This window comes from Crotalus tigris, unplaced genomic scaffold (genome assembly GCF_016545835.1).
Source record: "Crotalus tigris isolate CLP2741 ecotype Arizona unplaced genomic scaffold, ASM1654583v1 scf7180000019007.31208882:3723066, whole genome shotgun sequence".
In the NCBI taxonomy this organism is placed as follows: domain Eukaryota; kingdom Metazoa; phylum Chordata; class Lepidosauria; order Squamata; family Viperidae; genus Crotalus; species Crotalus tigris.
This window is the reverse complement of record NW_024097321.1, coordinates 806,745-821,995: the sequence shown is the minus strand read 5'-3', so window position 1 is coordinate 821,995 and position 15,251 is coordinate 806,745. Positions and strand designations below refer to the sequence as shown.

General features: G+C 44.1%; 1 protein-coding gene across 1 annotated transcript in view; it reads left to right on the top strand.

The window, feature by feature from the left end:
• The window catches only part of CNKSR3 (CNKSR family member 3), an 81,655-nt gene that overhangs the window by 48,032 nt on the left and 18,372 nt on the right, over positions 1 to 15,251 (top strand). The window contains exons 4-5 of the mRNA XM_039358258.1: positions 951 to 1,038; positions 10,493 to 10,534. Coding sequence (XP_039214192.1) covers positions 951 to 1,038; positions 10,493 to 10,534 — 130 coding nt within the window. The remainder of the gene's footprint in view (positions 1 to 950; positions 1,039 to 10,492; positions 10,535 to 15,251) is intronic.

The window sequence follows — 15,251 nt, the reverse complement described above, 5'->3', positions numbered from 1 at the left end:
ATCTACGGAAATTCCCTGTCATGCCTCATAAATTTTGATCAGTGTTTCACAGATCTGTATATTGTATTACTAGGAGTAACTCCCCTTTCACCACACATAATACAGTTAGTAACCATTCACTTAGTGACCATTTGAAGTTACAGTAGCATTGAAAAAAGTTGACTCATGATCGTTTTTCACACTTACAACCATTGCAGCATCCTTACAGTCATGTGATCAAAATTCAGATGCAACTGGTTCATATTTAGGATGGTGTAGTGTTCCGAGGTCAAGTGATCATATTTTGCGACCTTCTGACCAGCAAACCAGGTTCATTTAACAACCGGGTTACTAACTTAACAACTGCAGCGATTCACTTAATAAGTGTGGCAAGAAAGATCGTAAAATGGGGCAAAAGTCATTTAACCTCTGTCTTGCTTAGGAGCAGAAATTTTGAGCTAAACTGTGGTCATAAGCCGAGAACTACCTGTACGAAGGTTGCTCTCTTGAGCTTGCAATGGCATAAGGAAAGTTACCTTAAATCTTTAATGTAGGCTTTGGAGTCGAAGTCAAGAGGAATATATCCTTTCCAATGTACAACTCCACAAATATGGAAATCAGGGAAGAGAATTAGAGTCAGAACTTGTGCCCTTTTGTTTCTTCTGAACTCTTGTTCCTAAATCCACTGCTCAGTTTCTGCACAAGAGATACCTTAGTTGGAAAACTAAAGTAAAATGGATCCTGCCTTTCCCCAGATGTAGAAGTCTTCAGCAAATCCCCAGTTGAAACTCTGATTATGAACTATTGTAAATAACCGTGAAAAGTGATATGATCGCCCTGCATAAATCACGATAATCAATACATACTGTAGTAACACTGTCATACAAACTAAGCTTCTAGTAATGACTGTTGTTGTGTGGCCTCTTCTTTCCTTAAAGGCACATTCTTTTTTTTTTTTTTTTTTACCACAGGACTCCGTTTACTGGGATAGCTGACTTTTCTGTGACAAAGAATAAAGTCATTCAGCTGTGCTTGGATCTTACCACCACTGTTCAGAAGGTCAGTTAAGAGAGTGTGCATGTCCTCTTTCTCTGCTGTTACTCTTTCTAAATTTCCCAAAAGAAGGCAAAACAGTAGATGTATAGAAATAATTGCAATATAATTTTATAAGCAGCTTAGTGATACATGTGAATTTTGGATTTATATGATCAGATCAAGCAGCTTTGGTTCAAACTGTTCCCTGGTTTTGTTGTTGTGCTCTCCCAAAGCTAATACTATTATTTTAACAATAATTTTTTTTTACTAACTAGTTACTTAGGAATTTATAAGCTCATTATTAGATTTTTAATTCTAACAGACTATGTTGTTTCTCTGTGTCATAGAATATAAGTGGGTATATGCAAAAGAAATTACTTTTTTGTCATATTTATGTAGTGTATATTGGAGGTGGTGACCCTTTGAGAGCTATATGCAATGAAATTTCATTTTAATGTACCGTATGCTGATTAGTATACATTTAAAGTGACAATAAAGTTGTTCTGTTCTACTCTACTCTACTCTACTCTACTCTACTCTACTCTACTCTATTCATCAGCAATTATTTGTTAGTAGCCCACCACTTCTAGAGCTTATAAAAACATGAGGGCTTAACACATATTATAATTTTCTCCAGGTCTTTACTTCTTAATTTTTTTTAAAAAAAGGCCACAATAGTAGGAGGCATGTCGTAAAACAAGGCAGTTTCAGTCCTGAATAATTTTCACATAGAAGTTTATGCTCATTTTTCCTAGCAGCAACTTGTAGTTGTGGGATCTACAAAACCAGAAGAGATATAAAACAGCAATACCCTAGAAGGCAGTAAGAAGTGGAATACAACCATTCCTTGACTTACAAGCATTGACTTACAACCATTCCCTCAGTGACCATTTGAAGTTAGAACAACACTGAAAAAAGTGACATGATGTTTTTCACACTTATAACCATTGCAGCATCCCCATGGTTGTGTGATCAAAATTTAGATGCTTGGCAACTGACATGTATTTATGACAGCTGCAGTGTTCCAGAGTCATGTGATCCCCGTTGCGATCTTCTGACAAGCAAAGACAGTGGGGAAGCCAGATTTATTTAACAACTGTGTTACTAACTTAACAACTGCATGATTCACTTAAAATTGTAGCAAGAAAGGCCATAAAATGGAGAAAACTCTCGTAACAACGGTATTGTTTAACAATGGTATTGTTTAGCAACGGAAATTGTTGTCGAGGACTACCTGTATATTTGATCCACAAAAAAAGGCAAAAAGAAATAAGAAATGCATTCAAATGTAGAAACAATTTAGAATCAGACTAAACGTGACAGCCAAAAGATCCAATAAATATTTTAACTCATAGCTGGGTTTAAAACCTGTCTCTGGATGTATAAGGCTTATGGGCAGCAGTAGCTTCACTCTATTTAGTGGCTGGTAACATTTATTTTTTCCCCAGCCACCCTTGCCTATATTGTCACTTTCTACAGCAGACACACAGGATTAAAAAAAAAAACTATGCTCTAAATATAGGTAAGATTATAGCTATTTTCAGCTGAAGCCATCTTTCCAGAACTGCATACTTTAGGGTCTTTTCCCAGTAATGATATCGTCATTTTTTCTTCTTGCTTGGATCAAGATAAATTAGTTTGACTTCTAATCAATTGAGGTGACTACTGACAGATTGCCATCCAATGAGATTTTTGCCAGTGGAATAAGAAATAAAGACTATTTTTATCTCTGTACCCCCTCTCCCCTCAATCTGCTGTCAGAATATTATGTGTGCAGTAGGGGAAAGGAAAATAGTCCCCCACCCCACGCCCAAATCCACTTTCCTCTTCCAGTGACAGAAATCTCTGATGGTTCAACAAGTCTTACCTCTGGGATGCCACACTTAATTGGATGCTACTTTAAAGTCTTGTGCTTGCTGGCATGTCTACTTTGCCATTCTGGCTCATACCGTTCCTTAAATGGAGAAGAAAGTGTAATCTTCTCCTTCTCCAGCAGGATGGCTGTAGAGTCCAATGGATGGGTTCTATGACAGCCTTCCTGCCTGGCAGACTGGGTAAAAACTTCGGCTACACCCCTTCCTGTGGGCGTGACCCCAGTTTTGACTCAGTCTCAAAGCCTGGTAGAAGCAGCGAGAAGCAGCTCTCAGGACAAAAGGAATTTAATTCAAAGAGAGAGAAAGGAATCCCCTCTTCCTTCCATTTGAAAGAAAAGCCTTCTGGCAGCTGATAGGACTTGAAGGGTGCAGCCAGGATCGGCGGATTTGTGAGTGGGGCGTCAGGGCGGCTAGCTGGGGAAGCTCGGAACGGGGCCGGATCGCTCGCCGATATCCGGCCCGCCGAGCAGCTGTTTGGCGCGGGGACCTCACACCGGGCTGTTCGTCGCCCTGCGGCCCGCCAAACAGCTGAGTGGCCGACTCGGCTTGGCCGACGGGACCGAGGCGCCGCTCAGCGCGAAACAGCTGAGCTGCGCGGGAAAGCGGCAACCCGCGGCGCCGCTCGGCATCGATCAGCTGAGCGGCGCGAGAAGCAGCCCTGACAAGAGCAGAGCCCAGCGCTGTTTTCTTTCTCCTCAGAGGAGAGGCGCAGCCCCCTTAAGGCCAAAGGAGTTACCTTACTGCTGAATTCAAAGATCCGCCATTGCTTGAACCTCGTGGCTCCCCAGGCTACTATTGGGAGGCGTGGCTTCCTCCCATTCGCCATTTTGAACAAGCGGATCAACCCGCCGTTTCTTTCCCTTGTGGGTGGGGCTACCACCCGGGCTCCATTTCCCGGCAGATAAAGAAGGGATCTTTTAGGTAAGGGTCTGAGGTTACCTCAAACATTGGGGCAAGAGGAAGGAAGAGGGAAAAGAAAGAGAACTATCACCCGTTCTGATCGTGGTCTGCTGCCACAGCCACAGACTGGGGGAGAGAGAGATACAAACTGCACTTTGTCTGGACTAGGTGAGGAGGTGAGGAGGAATATTTTATCTGACTGTTCCTATAGCGACCTTTAGTCACTGCCTTGCAGGATCTTCTGTCCAAAGGACCCTGCCTGTCCGGCCATTGTTTGTATAGGCAGAAGAGGGCAACAGCCCCAAGTATCTGCATCTGATCTGCGTATCTTATCCCCCTGCTCCAGGCATTGCCTACTCGGGGTGTCTGGCACAATGGCAGACAATGTCTCGTATTCAGTCACACAGGTCCCTCAATTGTCCCCCTCACAGCAGCAACAAAAACGCAGATCTTCTGAATCAGAGGTGGGGGGGAAGAAGAAGGCTAAAACAAAGCACCTCACTCAGAAGGGACAATCTAAAACGGCTGAGCGAGAGGCTTTGAGGAGACATTTGGCTTTAGAAAGACAAATTAGCAGAGCACAGAGAACCAATTCCAATGGGACAAATATGGTTTCCCCTGTCCCAGTGGTGGCACCCAGCACAGAACCTACTGCCGAGGAAGTGCTCAAGACTTGGTCTCCTCCTGGGGAAACTGAACAGTTAGATTCCTCCAATCCCTCCTCACCAGCTTCTTCACCTGACCACACTCCAGCGCGTCACCCCAGTGACAAAGCGCAGGAGAACATATAGTCGGCATAATTTCAGGCATTCATGCAGGATGCCTTTTCCCAGTTCATGGCTTCCAAGGGGCAAGTGGCCTTTCACACACCCCATAAGGGACGAGCTAGGCTGCCCCCTACCAACATTTCTGAGACTTCCTCTCAGATAGGAGAGGGTGACTCATTAGACCTCGATATGTCAGACATGCCCCTTTCGGAGGATGAGGAGACCGCACCTGAGCAGGCGACGAGCTCTGGCCTCTTTAATCCAGCGCTTCTAAAATCACTCCTGATAAAGGCAGTCTCTACGGTCAGCCTGACATCAGTACAGGAAGAGAAACCCACTACAAGCAAGGAGGCCAATCCTCTATTTGCCAAAAAGGTTCCACAGGATAAGTACATTCCATGCCCGGAGGTCTTCATGACCACGGTGGAGGAACAATGATCCTCACTTGCAAGCCCACCGGCACCTAATAGCGTGGAAAGAAAGCTTTTCAACCTATCTCCCTCCTTCTTGAACATGTTAGAGGTTCCTGCTGTAGATAACCCCTTGATCTCATTATTTTCTACCTCCGCGATTCCAGGAGACATGGCGGAGGTCTTGAAACCTGAGGAGAAAAAATTTGAACACTCCCTCCGTCGTTCCCACATGGCTGCAGCCTGGGCGGCCAGAGCAGCCACTTCATCATCATTCTTCGCGAGGGCCTGTATCATGTGGCTGAGGGAACTGCAGGGCACGGTGCCTCCAGACCAGGTCAGAGTACACCAAACATTGGCCAAGCTCCTTGCGGCCTCTCAATTCGTGTCTGATGCTTCACTGTACGCAACGAAGTATGCGGCAAGATCCATTGCGGCCACGGTGGCCTCGCGTAGGTTACTGTGGCTCAAAAATTGGAAGACGGACCTGAGGTCCAAATGGCGCCTCTCGACGTCCAAATACAGTGGAGAAGCCCTATTTGGGTCCATATTGGACCCACATGTCAGCGAAGGCAGAGACAAGAAGAAAATCCTAGTACATCCATCAAAAAAGTTAGACAGGAGAGGCAGTCAAGATTTCCAGAGACAGGGCTTCCGCTCAGGAAGCCCCTGGGAATGGAGACAACCCTTTCGATCAGGGCAATCTTGGGACTGGCCCAGAGGCTCACGATCCTTCTACCCGAGGCAGGATCGACCCCAGGATCGACAAAGCGTGGAAAGAAAGAAAGAAACTGGAGCCAGAGGCCAGTTCCAGTCCAGACGTCCATATAGGGGAGCGGGAGGCAGATCCTTTAAGCGTACCAAGTGACGCCAAACAGGACACTCCCATCGGGGGTCGGTTAGAAAACTTCATCGAGGTCTGGGAGCAGACCACTACCGACGCCTGGGTCCTGGAAACGATCAGGCATCGCCTGACCTTAGACTTTTGCTCTCCTCCACCAAACCGGTTCATCAGATGCCCCATCTCCAGAAAGGCACACAAGACAAGGCTGATAACTTCGGCCATAACTCACCTCCTGTCAATTCAAGCCATAGAGAGGGTACCAAAGGAAGAGGAAGGAAGAGGATTCTATTCCATCCTCTTCGTTATCCCAAAGACATCAGGAGGGTGGAGAGCAATATTGGACCTAAAGGGCCTGAATTATTACATAAAGTACAGGAAGTTCAAGATGCACTCCTTGAAATCCATCCTAGCCAGCGTCAGGGAAGACGATCTACTATCTTCATTAGATCTCACAGAGGCGTACCTACACATTCCCATCCATCCCAGCTACCGGAAATTCCTCAGATTTACCTACGCGGGCCGGCATTACCAATACAGGGCCCTACCCTTCGGGCTATCCTCAGCACCAAGGGTATTTACCAAAATCCTAGCTGTAATAGCAGCCCATCTCAGGTTGATGCCGGTTCGCGTACAATTTTATCTGGACGACATCTTGATTCAGTCCAGATCTCAGGAACAAGCAAGGGCAGATCTCAGAACCACAATCCGAACCCTACAGGGGCACGGATTTTCGGTCAATTTAAGCAAGAGCCACCTCACCCCCTCAAGGAGACTTCAACACCTAGGCGCAGTGATAGACACGTCACAGTGCAGGGTATACCTTTCCCAGGAGCGATTGATCAGCATATCCAAGCTAATTCACCAAATTAAAAGATCAGGAAAGTGCCCTTGATACAGCTCTCGAAACTCCTGGGAAAGATGATATCTTGCATGGGCATCATCCCATGGGCAAGGCTCCACTCGAGGGAGTTGCAGTGGTTCCTTCTACCTTACCAGAGGAGGAACCTCAGCACCTCCAACAGGAGAGTGTTGGTACCAGTACAGGTGATGAGATCACTAAAATGGTGGCTATCCCCCACGGTACTCAAGGGGAGCATATTCAGGGAACCGAACAGGGTCACACTCATGACAGACGCGAGCTTGGTCGGATGGGGAGCCCACCTGGGAACCCAGATAGCACAGGGCCAGTGGGGACAGAAGGACCTGTCACGCAGCATCAACTGGCTAGAGCTCCGGGCCATCCACCTGGCTCTTCGCCACTTCTCACACCTAGTAACAAGGAGGCACGTCCTCGTACTAACAGACAACGTAGCAGCCAAGGCACATGTAAACAAGGAGGGAGGAACACGATCAGTGGAACTGATGAAGGAGGCATTGGCTCTGGCTCGATGGGCAGAAGCCAATGTGAGTTCCATCAGAGCGGAACACATCTCAGGGGAGACGAATACCCAGGCAGACTCCCTGAGCAGAGCCAAGGTGGACCAGTCGGAATGGCGTCTGGATCCGGCTCTGTTCGAGGAGATCTCCCGGAGATTCGGACAACCGCATCTAGATCTATTTGCCAATCACAAGAACACACAACTCCCCAGGTTCTTCTCCAGATTCCCGTCTCCGGGATCGGAGGGAACGGATGCTCTCAGGTGTCGGTGGCCGGCACAACTCCTGTACGCCTTCCCACCGCTGCCCTTAATACCGGCGACCATACGCAAGTTGATCCTGGAAGGCGCAGAGATAGTCTGCATTGCCCCTCATTGGCCACGGCGCCCGTGGTTTGCCGACCTCGTGGACCTTTCGATATCACCCCCGTAGAGGATTCCCCCGGACAGGATAAGACTCAGCCAGGGTAAGCTTGTGCACCCAGATCCCCAGTGGTTACAACTAGCCGCTTGGCATTTGAGCGGCAGAGCTTAGCCAAACAATCTTATTCGGCAGGGGTGATATCAATCATACAGGCATCACGAAGAGCGTCCACTAACAGGATTTACGACGCTACATGGAAGGGGTTTTGCAGGTGGTGCGCCCCTCTCCGTCTAGATCCGACCGCAGTATCTATCCCTAATATCCTAGATTACCTCTTGGAGGGTCTCAATAAGGGCCTATCAGTCAATACTATTCGCAGACAGATATCGGCTCTCTCAACTGTTCTCTCCTGCGACAACTTAACCTCCCTAGCGCAACACCCAGCGATTAATGCCTTTTTAAAAGGGGCAACTAACACAAAACCCCCCGTCATACACAGGTACCCGTCTTGGAACCTGCCTAAGGTCCTTCTAGCCTTGACATCAGCACCCTTCGAACCTCTCGAATCATGCTCTCTTCATCACCTATCGCTGAAGGTAGCTTTCCTTGTGGCAATCACTTCAGCAAGGAGAATTTCAGAACTAGCAGCACTGTCAGTAAGGAAGGACCTGTGTACCTTCTCCAAGGACAAGGTCGTTCTTAGACCAGATCCGGCCTTCATCCCGAAGGTAAATAGCATCTTTCACAGATCTCAGGAACTGATTCTTCCTGATTTCTGTCCAAAACCCAAACATAGGCTAGAACATAGATGGCACAAGCTGGATGTGCGGAGAGCGCTGTGTTTCTACGTGAAACGCACCTCGGCTTTCCGAAAGACTGAAGCATTATTTGTGTCCTTTCAACCATCAACTATGGGAAAGAAGGTGTCTTCTTCCACCATAGGCAGGTGGATCAGAGCCTGCATAGCACAAGCCTACGTCTCGCAGGATCTGCCAGCACCCACTCATGTGACTGCCCACTCAACTCGGAGCGCAGCCACATCTGCGGCGTGGCTAACACAAGCACCGGTAGAAGAAATTTGCAAGGCCGCAACCTGGTCTTCACCTTCGGTTTTCATTCGACATTACCGTTTAGATTCCCTTGCAGCAGCAGACGCGGCCTTTGGTAGAAGAGTCCTTCAACAAGTCGTATCTGCTCAGAGTTCGGTAGCCTAGACTTTCCCTCCCAGGGGGACATGAGGGCTTTGGTATGTCCCATCCATTGGACTCTACAGCCATCCTGCTGGAGAAGGGGCGTTGTCTTACCTGAACGCCTTTTCTCAGCAGGATGATGTAGAGTCCAAGCCCACCCAGGGGTTAGGTCTAGGCAGAGATATAATAAAGAGCTGCAATGTTAATTCCAACAAAGTTTCTCGCCTAAGTCAAAACTGGGGTCACGCCCACAGGAAGGGGTGTGGCCGAAGTTTTTACCCAGTCTGCCAGGCAGGAAGGCTGTCATAGAACCCATCCATTGGACTCTACATCATCCTGCTGAGAAAAGGCGTTCAGGTAAGACAACGCCCCTTCTAATTCAGGGGTTCTCAACCTTGGCAACTTTAAGACTTGTGGACTTCAACTCCCAGAATTCCTCAGCCAGCAAAGCAAAGCTGGCTGAGGAATTCTGGGAGTTGAAGTCCACAAGTCTTAAAGTTGCCAAGGTTGAGAACCCCTGTTCTAACGCTTCATTGCTCCCATTGAATAAATGATGCTTTGTATACTTTCACACTCTGCTGGATGTTGTCCTTTCAGCCCAGTGTCTTTGCAGGTAATATTTGCAAAGCTGAACACCTTTCTATGAGAATACATTGTGAGTCACATTTTTGTAGCTACAGATGAAGACAATAGAAGCACTGTTGGATGGATGGGATGCAGAAAACCTTTAGTTGAAAATCTACATAACAAATAGACCTTCCTCCCCCTTGCTTGCTTCCCATTACTTCCCAGTGTCCTTCAGCTAGCAAATCTGGTTTGATTAGCCATCAGTTCTTCTCAATGTAGTGGGATTTGGCAATGAATCACTGAAGCTGCTTCCCATCATTTTTAAGCAGGAGGATGATTTGCACATATAAGAGGCTTTTATTTGGATGCAAATCATTGTTTTTTACATTACGTTTTTTTACATTGTTCTGAAGATGGACAGGCTTTATTGTAGTTATAGGGCACATACCTTACTGCCCATGGGCCGGATGCATCATACTGAAACCGCATCCACCCCATTGCCGGCAATGGGGAAAAAGTTGTGATGCGTCGTGTGACGTCATGTGATGTCCCAAATTTGACATGCCTGTCGTATTGAGTGCCTTGTTCAGTTGTCCTGATCGTTCCTTAGCATCTCTGGTCAGAATTGGGAAATACTTGCTGGAATGTTACCTAATTGGGTAATGGAATGTCTGCAAGAAAACAACCAAGTTCAAAGACCACCAAGGACCCTCATTTCAGCCTTGAGCTGCAGGTATTCTCCTTTATTGATGCTTCCCTTTGACTTACAGCAATGTTTCTCATCCGTGTCATTTTGAAGATGTGTGGACTTCAACTTCCTACATGCTGTCTGTCTGAGGAATTCTGGGAGTTGAAGTCCACACATCTTCAGATCAACAAGGTTGATTTTAAACTGTCAGTCTGTTGAGGAACTAATAGCTTAAATTTATGTTTCTTTTACCAACTATTTTATGTGTGAAAAGGCTTTGTTAAAAGATTTATAAAAATACTTCAAAACCAATAATTAAGATTCTTGCTGAAGCTTCTGCAGAGAATTAGATTTTTGGATCATTGTAAAAAAACTTTTGCATTGCCCCCTATGCTCCAGACATATTTTACTGACTGTACAAGTCAATCAAGTCAAAATTACAGTTTGATGCTATATAAGGATCTTCCAGTAATAGAATACGTTCTTTTCTTTTTAAAGGACTGCCTTGTAGCTGAAATGGAAGATAAAGTTCTCAATGTAGTAAGTATAAATGTTTATGTTTAATTCATTTTTTGAATTCCTTTCTGTTAAGGCATTTTTTTTAATGATTGAAAGCAGCTTTACTTATTACGAAGCCCAATAGGAACAGCAGGCATCTATGGCTCCTTATTGCATAGTTTCCAGGCTTATCTAATCGCCTAAAATGAGAAAGTCTAAACTATTTTTGGATGATCCAAAAGCCCTGTTTTGATATGCAGCTTGCCTAGTTGAAGGCTAAAAATGGGACAAAGTAGAGGGTACATTCAAGCATTTCCCTACATTCTTTGTTTGCTGATGATTCAGTTTGGTTCTCATCTGTTCTGAAATGCAAATGCCAGTCTGGATTCCAGCTCAGTTGATGGCATTTTTTTTGGTTTCTAAAGAAATGCATATAGATTCCTATCCTGTCATTGCAAGACTCATGACTAATTGGACCAAGGTGGAATATTAAGGATATTAGCCCATCGGATAGGGAGTTTGCGTTTATATTCCTTTTCTGTGTGAGTAGAGAAATTTCAGGTCAGGAAATGGAAAACAATGGAGGCTGCTTGTAATGTGACCCACAAAGCAAGCAAATGAAAGATACTTGTCCGCTTGCATTGTTTCTGCTCTTCCTTCAATCTGCTCAACCCTGCTGAGTTTCAGCAGAGCTGTCAAGCCTGGCTTTTTAATAAAACCATGGATGTGTTGTAAGTTGGGAACCTCCAGCCTGGGTTGACCAAAGAGCCACAGCAAGAGAAAGAATTACAAAGACAACTGTGGCTACTGAAAGAACAATAAGCATCCATTCTCTTGGTGTGGCTCTTTGGTCAACTGGCTTTATTGTTTTAAACTTCTTAGTGAAATAAGGGAATATTAGCCATTCAGAGTCTCACTGGACCGCAGTGACATATAAATCCCAATGAATAGTATCATTCACATAATATAGGTGGAATAGAATTCTGGTTTGTTTGTTTTTTTTAATCACTGCCCAGTGTGGGTACTCTGTTTTTGGGTCTCCAGTGGAAATATGAGGTGAACCGTTTTGCTTGAGCAGAGCTCACAGTTCTGAGGACCGAACTTGAATGGGAATACCTGACAGTACATTACGACAGTAGAAAAATGCTCTTTTGAATCAGAATTGATTTGAAAGGAGAATTTTCCAAATACGTTTGAGACAGTCTTGTGACTGGAATAGGGAGGCAGTGACCTGCGTTCAATATTTTGTAATGGTTAATCATTGCTTCCTCCTTTTGACATGAATCAGGCTGTGTTCTTTGATAAGACCTTCCGCCTGCCAGATAGATGGTGAGGAATTCACAGTATCTAAAAATACTCACACCTCCATTCAAAACAGAACAATTGTTGATTACCCTCCATAAAAAAAATCCATACGCCCTTCTATTTATGCATTATGGTTCTTTCAATACTCTTACTTTTTATAGTAACATTGTTTGGTGTGTGCGTATGTGTATGTGTGTGTGTAAATGTAACTGCTTTCAGCAACTGTGTTCTAACAACATAAGAAGCTTATAGCTTACAAATCATGTCCATCCAGCTCACTGGCTCTTTTTCACTGCCCCATATCCCTTTCTGGTCTAGTAGCCATGATTGTTTAATTAGTGTCAGAGCGTATGTTGGATTGGAGCTTTAGATGTGTTGCTGACACTCTTCCTGTATCAGTGGTAACATTCCCCACAAGGGAGATGCTGTGATGGGTTATGGCATTGGGGCAGTTCTCCCAAATAGTAGGTAAGAGTCAAGCTTATTAGTCAGATTCCAACATTTGTATATATTGTTCCTGGCTTTTGCAATATGAGATGCCAGAAGTGAATATTACTGAGGCTGTAATTGTTTGTACTAGATACAAGACACAGATAAATGTTCCTCTAATAAATTATGGAGGTGGAACTTGCAACAATACAGTGTTAGATTTGAAATTACATGTACATATTGGTGAATAAGAATTAAAAACTGGGTACTGGTAGTAAGGAGAAGCTGCAAATAAAAGGCTGGATAGGTATTAGATAAATCTTGGAGAAGTTGATTGATGATTGGGATTAATAGATTATGCTGACTGACAGTGGAGATGTGCGTGTAAGGTGATTGCACTGATTTGCTATAGTGATTTGTAAATAAAAGGAGTATCTTTCTTTAACTTTTGGGATGTTTGTATTTATAAATTGACCTCAACAGATCTCAGAACTTATTCCTCTTCTTGGTTATTCTGAAATAATGATTTTCTGAAATAATGTTTCACAAGGATCTTTGATTTTCTGAAATAATGTTTCACAAGGATCTTTGAAGTTTGTTTTCTTACTTTGCGGTTACAATATTCCTTTTATGACTGGCAATATTTTATTTTTCAATTTTCAAATGATTTGACCATAAACTTTCCTGCATATAATTATGCACTTGTACACACAGGTCCAACGTTATTAATTTGCATTTTAGAGAAAATGAAACATCTGAACTGTAGTATCCAAATCTGGACCTGTACTCTGATGCTTTTCCTCTAGTTTCCTTGAATGAAATTTTGTTTGCAAGCCCATTGAGTAATTGTAGCCTCATTCCATTGATTTTATCATTTTGTTGGCTCATACATATATAATCTTTGCATCCTTTTAAAATTTGAGATGATATGGAAACAGTTCTGAATGGTAAACATTGTGTTTGTTGATTGTGCAAAAATGCATTCTCTTGAGAAGACTGTTTCTTGGTCCTTCCTTCCTATACCTACTTCTACAATTGTGTCAAACATCTTTTCATTTCCCTGATCGCTGCTGCCTTCACATTCCAATGCTCTTGGCTAGCAATAGCACTTAGATGTATATACCACTGCATAGTGCTTTACAGCCTTCTCTGAGCAGTTTACAGAATAAGCATGTTGCCCCCAATAATCTGGGTCCTCATTTTACCAACTTTGGAAGGATGGAAGGCTGAGTCAACCTTGAGTCACTCAGAATCGAACTGCTGGCAGTAAGCAGAGTTAGCCTGCAATGCTGCATTCTAACCACTGTGCCATCACCATGACTGCTTTTCCTTGTTACTTGACAGGAAGAAAACTCTCCATAGAACCGAGCATTCTATGACTGTTATATTCTCTCTCAACTTAGTTTGGGAGAACTTTTTAGTTCAGAAGGAAAGACTTGTGTCTAGAGGAAAGAATAATATATTAATAGCGTAGCCAATCAATATATGTACAGAGTGGGGAAGGGAAGGGATTTTCTTTGTGATCTTGATCTGTGATAGTATATATTTTTTAAAAATTGTAAACTATGCATTTGATGGAAGGAAGAAGTTTGACTCCCCCCCCATTTCATGCTGTACATATCCTGCTGAAGTGAAGCAAATAGCAATTGAGAAGCAGAGATCACAATAGCAACATTCTACATTGGGAAGACTTTGTTCTCTAGTGCCTTTCTAAATCAGCTTCTCCCTATCCAGGTTCAGTTTGCTCTAATTTTGATTTCTCCCCACCCACCCCCATATTGTTAAATTTGCATCTCCAAGCCAAAAGTTTGGGATTCCAGACAAGGCAATAAAATGTTCTTTTCATTTGAAATATGCATCCATATTTGGGAATCCAAGACAACTTATCATCTCATTATTTTTGAAATAAGTAAATACAATAAATGTTAAAACCTAAATATTAACACTGCCAACTCAAACAAAAATATTTTTAAATTCTGTTTAAATGTGTATTAAATGCTTAATATTGGATTTTCTTGACTTATTTTAGGAAATAGATCCTACACTCGAGGAATCACTAAGATATTTTTTCTTTAGATTTGATCAGTGGTGGTGAACCTATGGCACACGTGCCAGAGGGGGCACTCAGAGCCCTCTCTGGGCACGCAGGTCATTGCCCCAGCCCTGCCTCCCCCAATGACCCTCTCCTCAGCAGCAGTCCCCCATGAAGACGACTCACCCCCAGGCATGGTCTACACGGAACAGAGCAGCCAAGGACATGGCAACCGGGCAGCAGGGACAAAACTCAGCCCTTGTGTCCCGTTGTATGCAATCAATGCTGTGGGGCACATGTGGAGGGCATGGCCACCATGGTGCGGCTTGGCTGCCTGGGCGATCTGCAGCGGGCAGGTGGGGCGGTGGGGCAATGGGGGGCGGTTTTGGGACAGTCAGTCTATAAAAGGTTCGCCATCACTGGCCTAGGTGATAAAATCAGAGCACGTTTTTTTGGTTCATGTTGGTGACCAAGTTTTTGGAAAATGTTCTCCTCTAACTTGATTTTCTCCCTATCTGATGAGATTGCAAATCCAGTAATTCCTAGCTATTGTCCCTGCTGATTGGAAATTCCTAGTACATCCTAATATATCTGGTGGGCATCGGGAAGGGAAAGCTGACTTAAATACAGGAGAGGAGAATCTCCTGATTAATTCAGGGTTTTCAGGTTAATTGGGCTCAGCCTATATGTTATCATTTGACCCAGAGGATTTTCTTCTCCTCTTGTAAGGGGGGGAAGCCATTAATATTATTTTTTGTATTCCAGGCTTATGCATGATAAAAACAGTTATAGCCATTTTGGATTGTTTCTGTCCAAAATTACAAAAGGCTTGAATTATGTCTATAGAATTTTTAGTTTGAAATAAAGTTCTTGCAGAGCTTGATAGTTAGAATGCGTGGTAGTTAGAATGCAATACTGCAGGGTACTTCTGCTGACTGCTGGCTGCTAGCAATTCAGCAATTCGATTCTGACCGGCTCAAGGTTGCTGATACT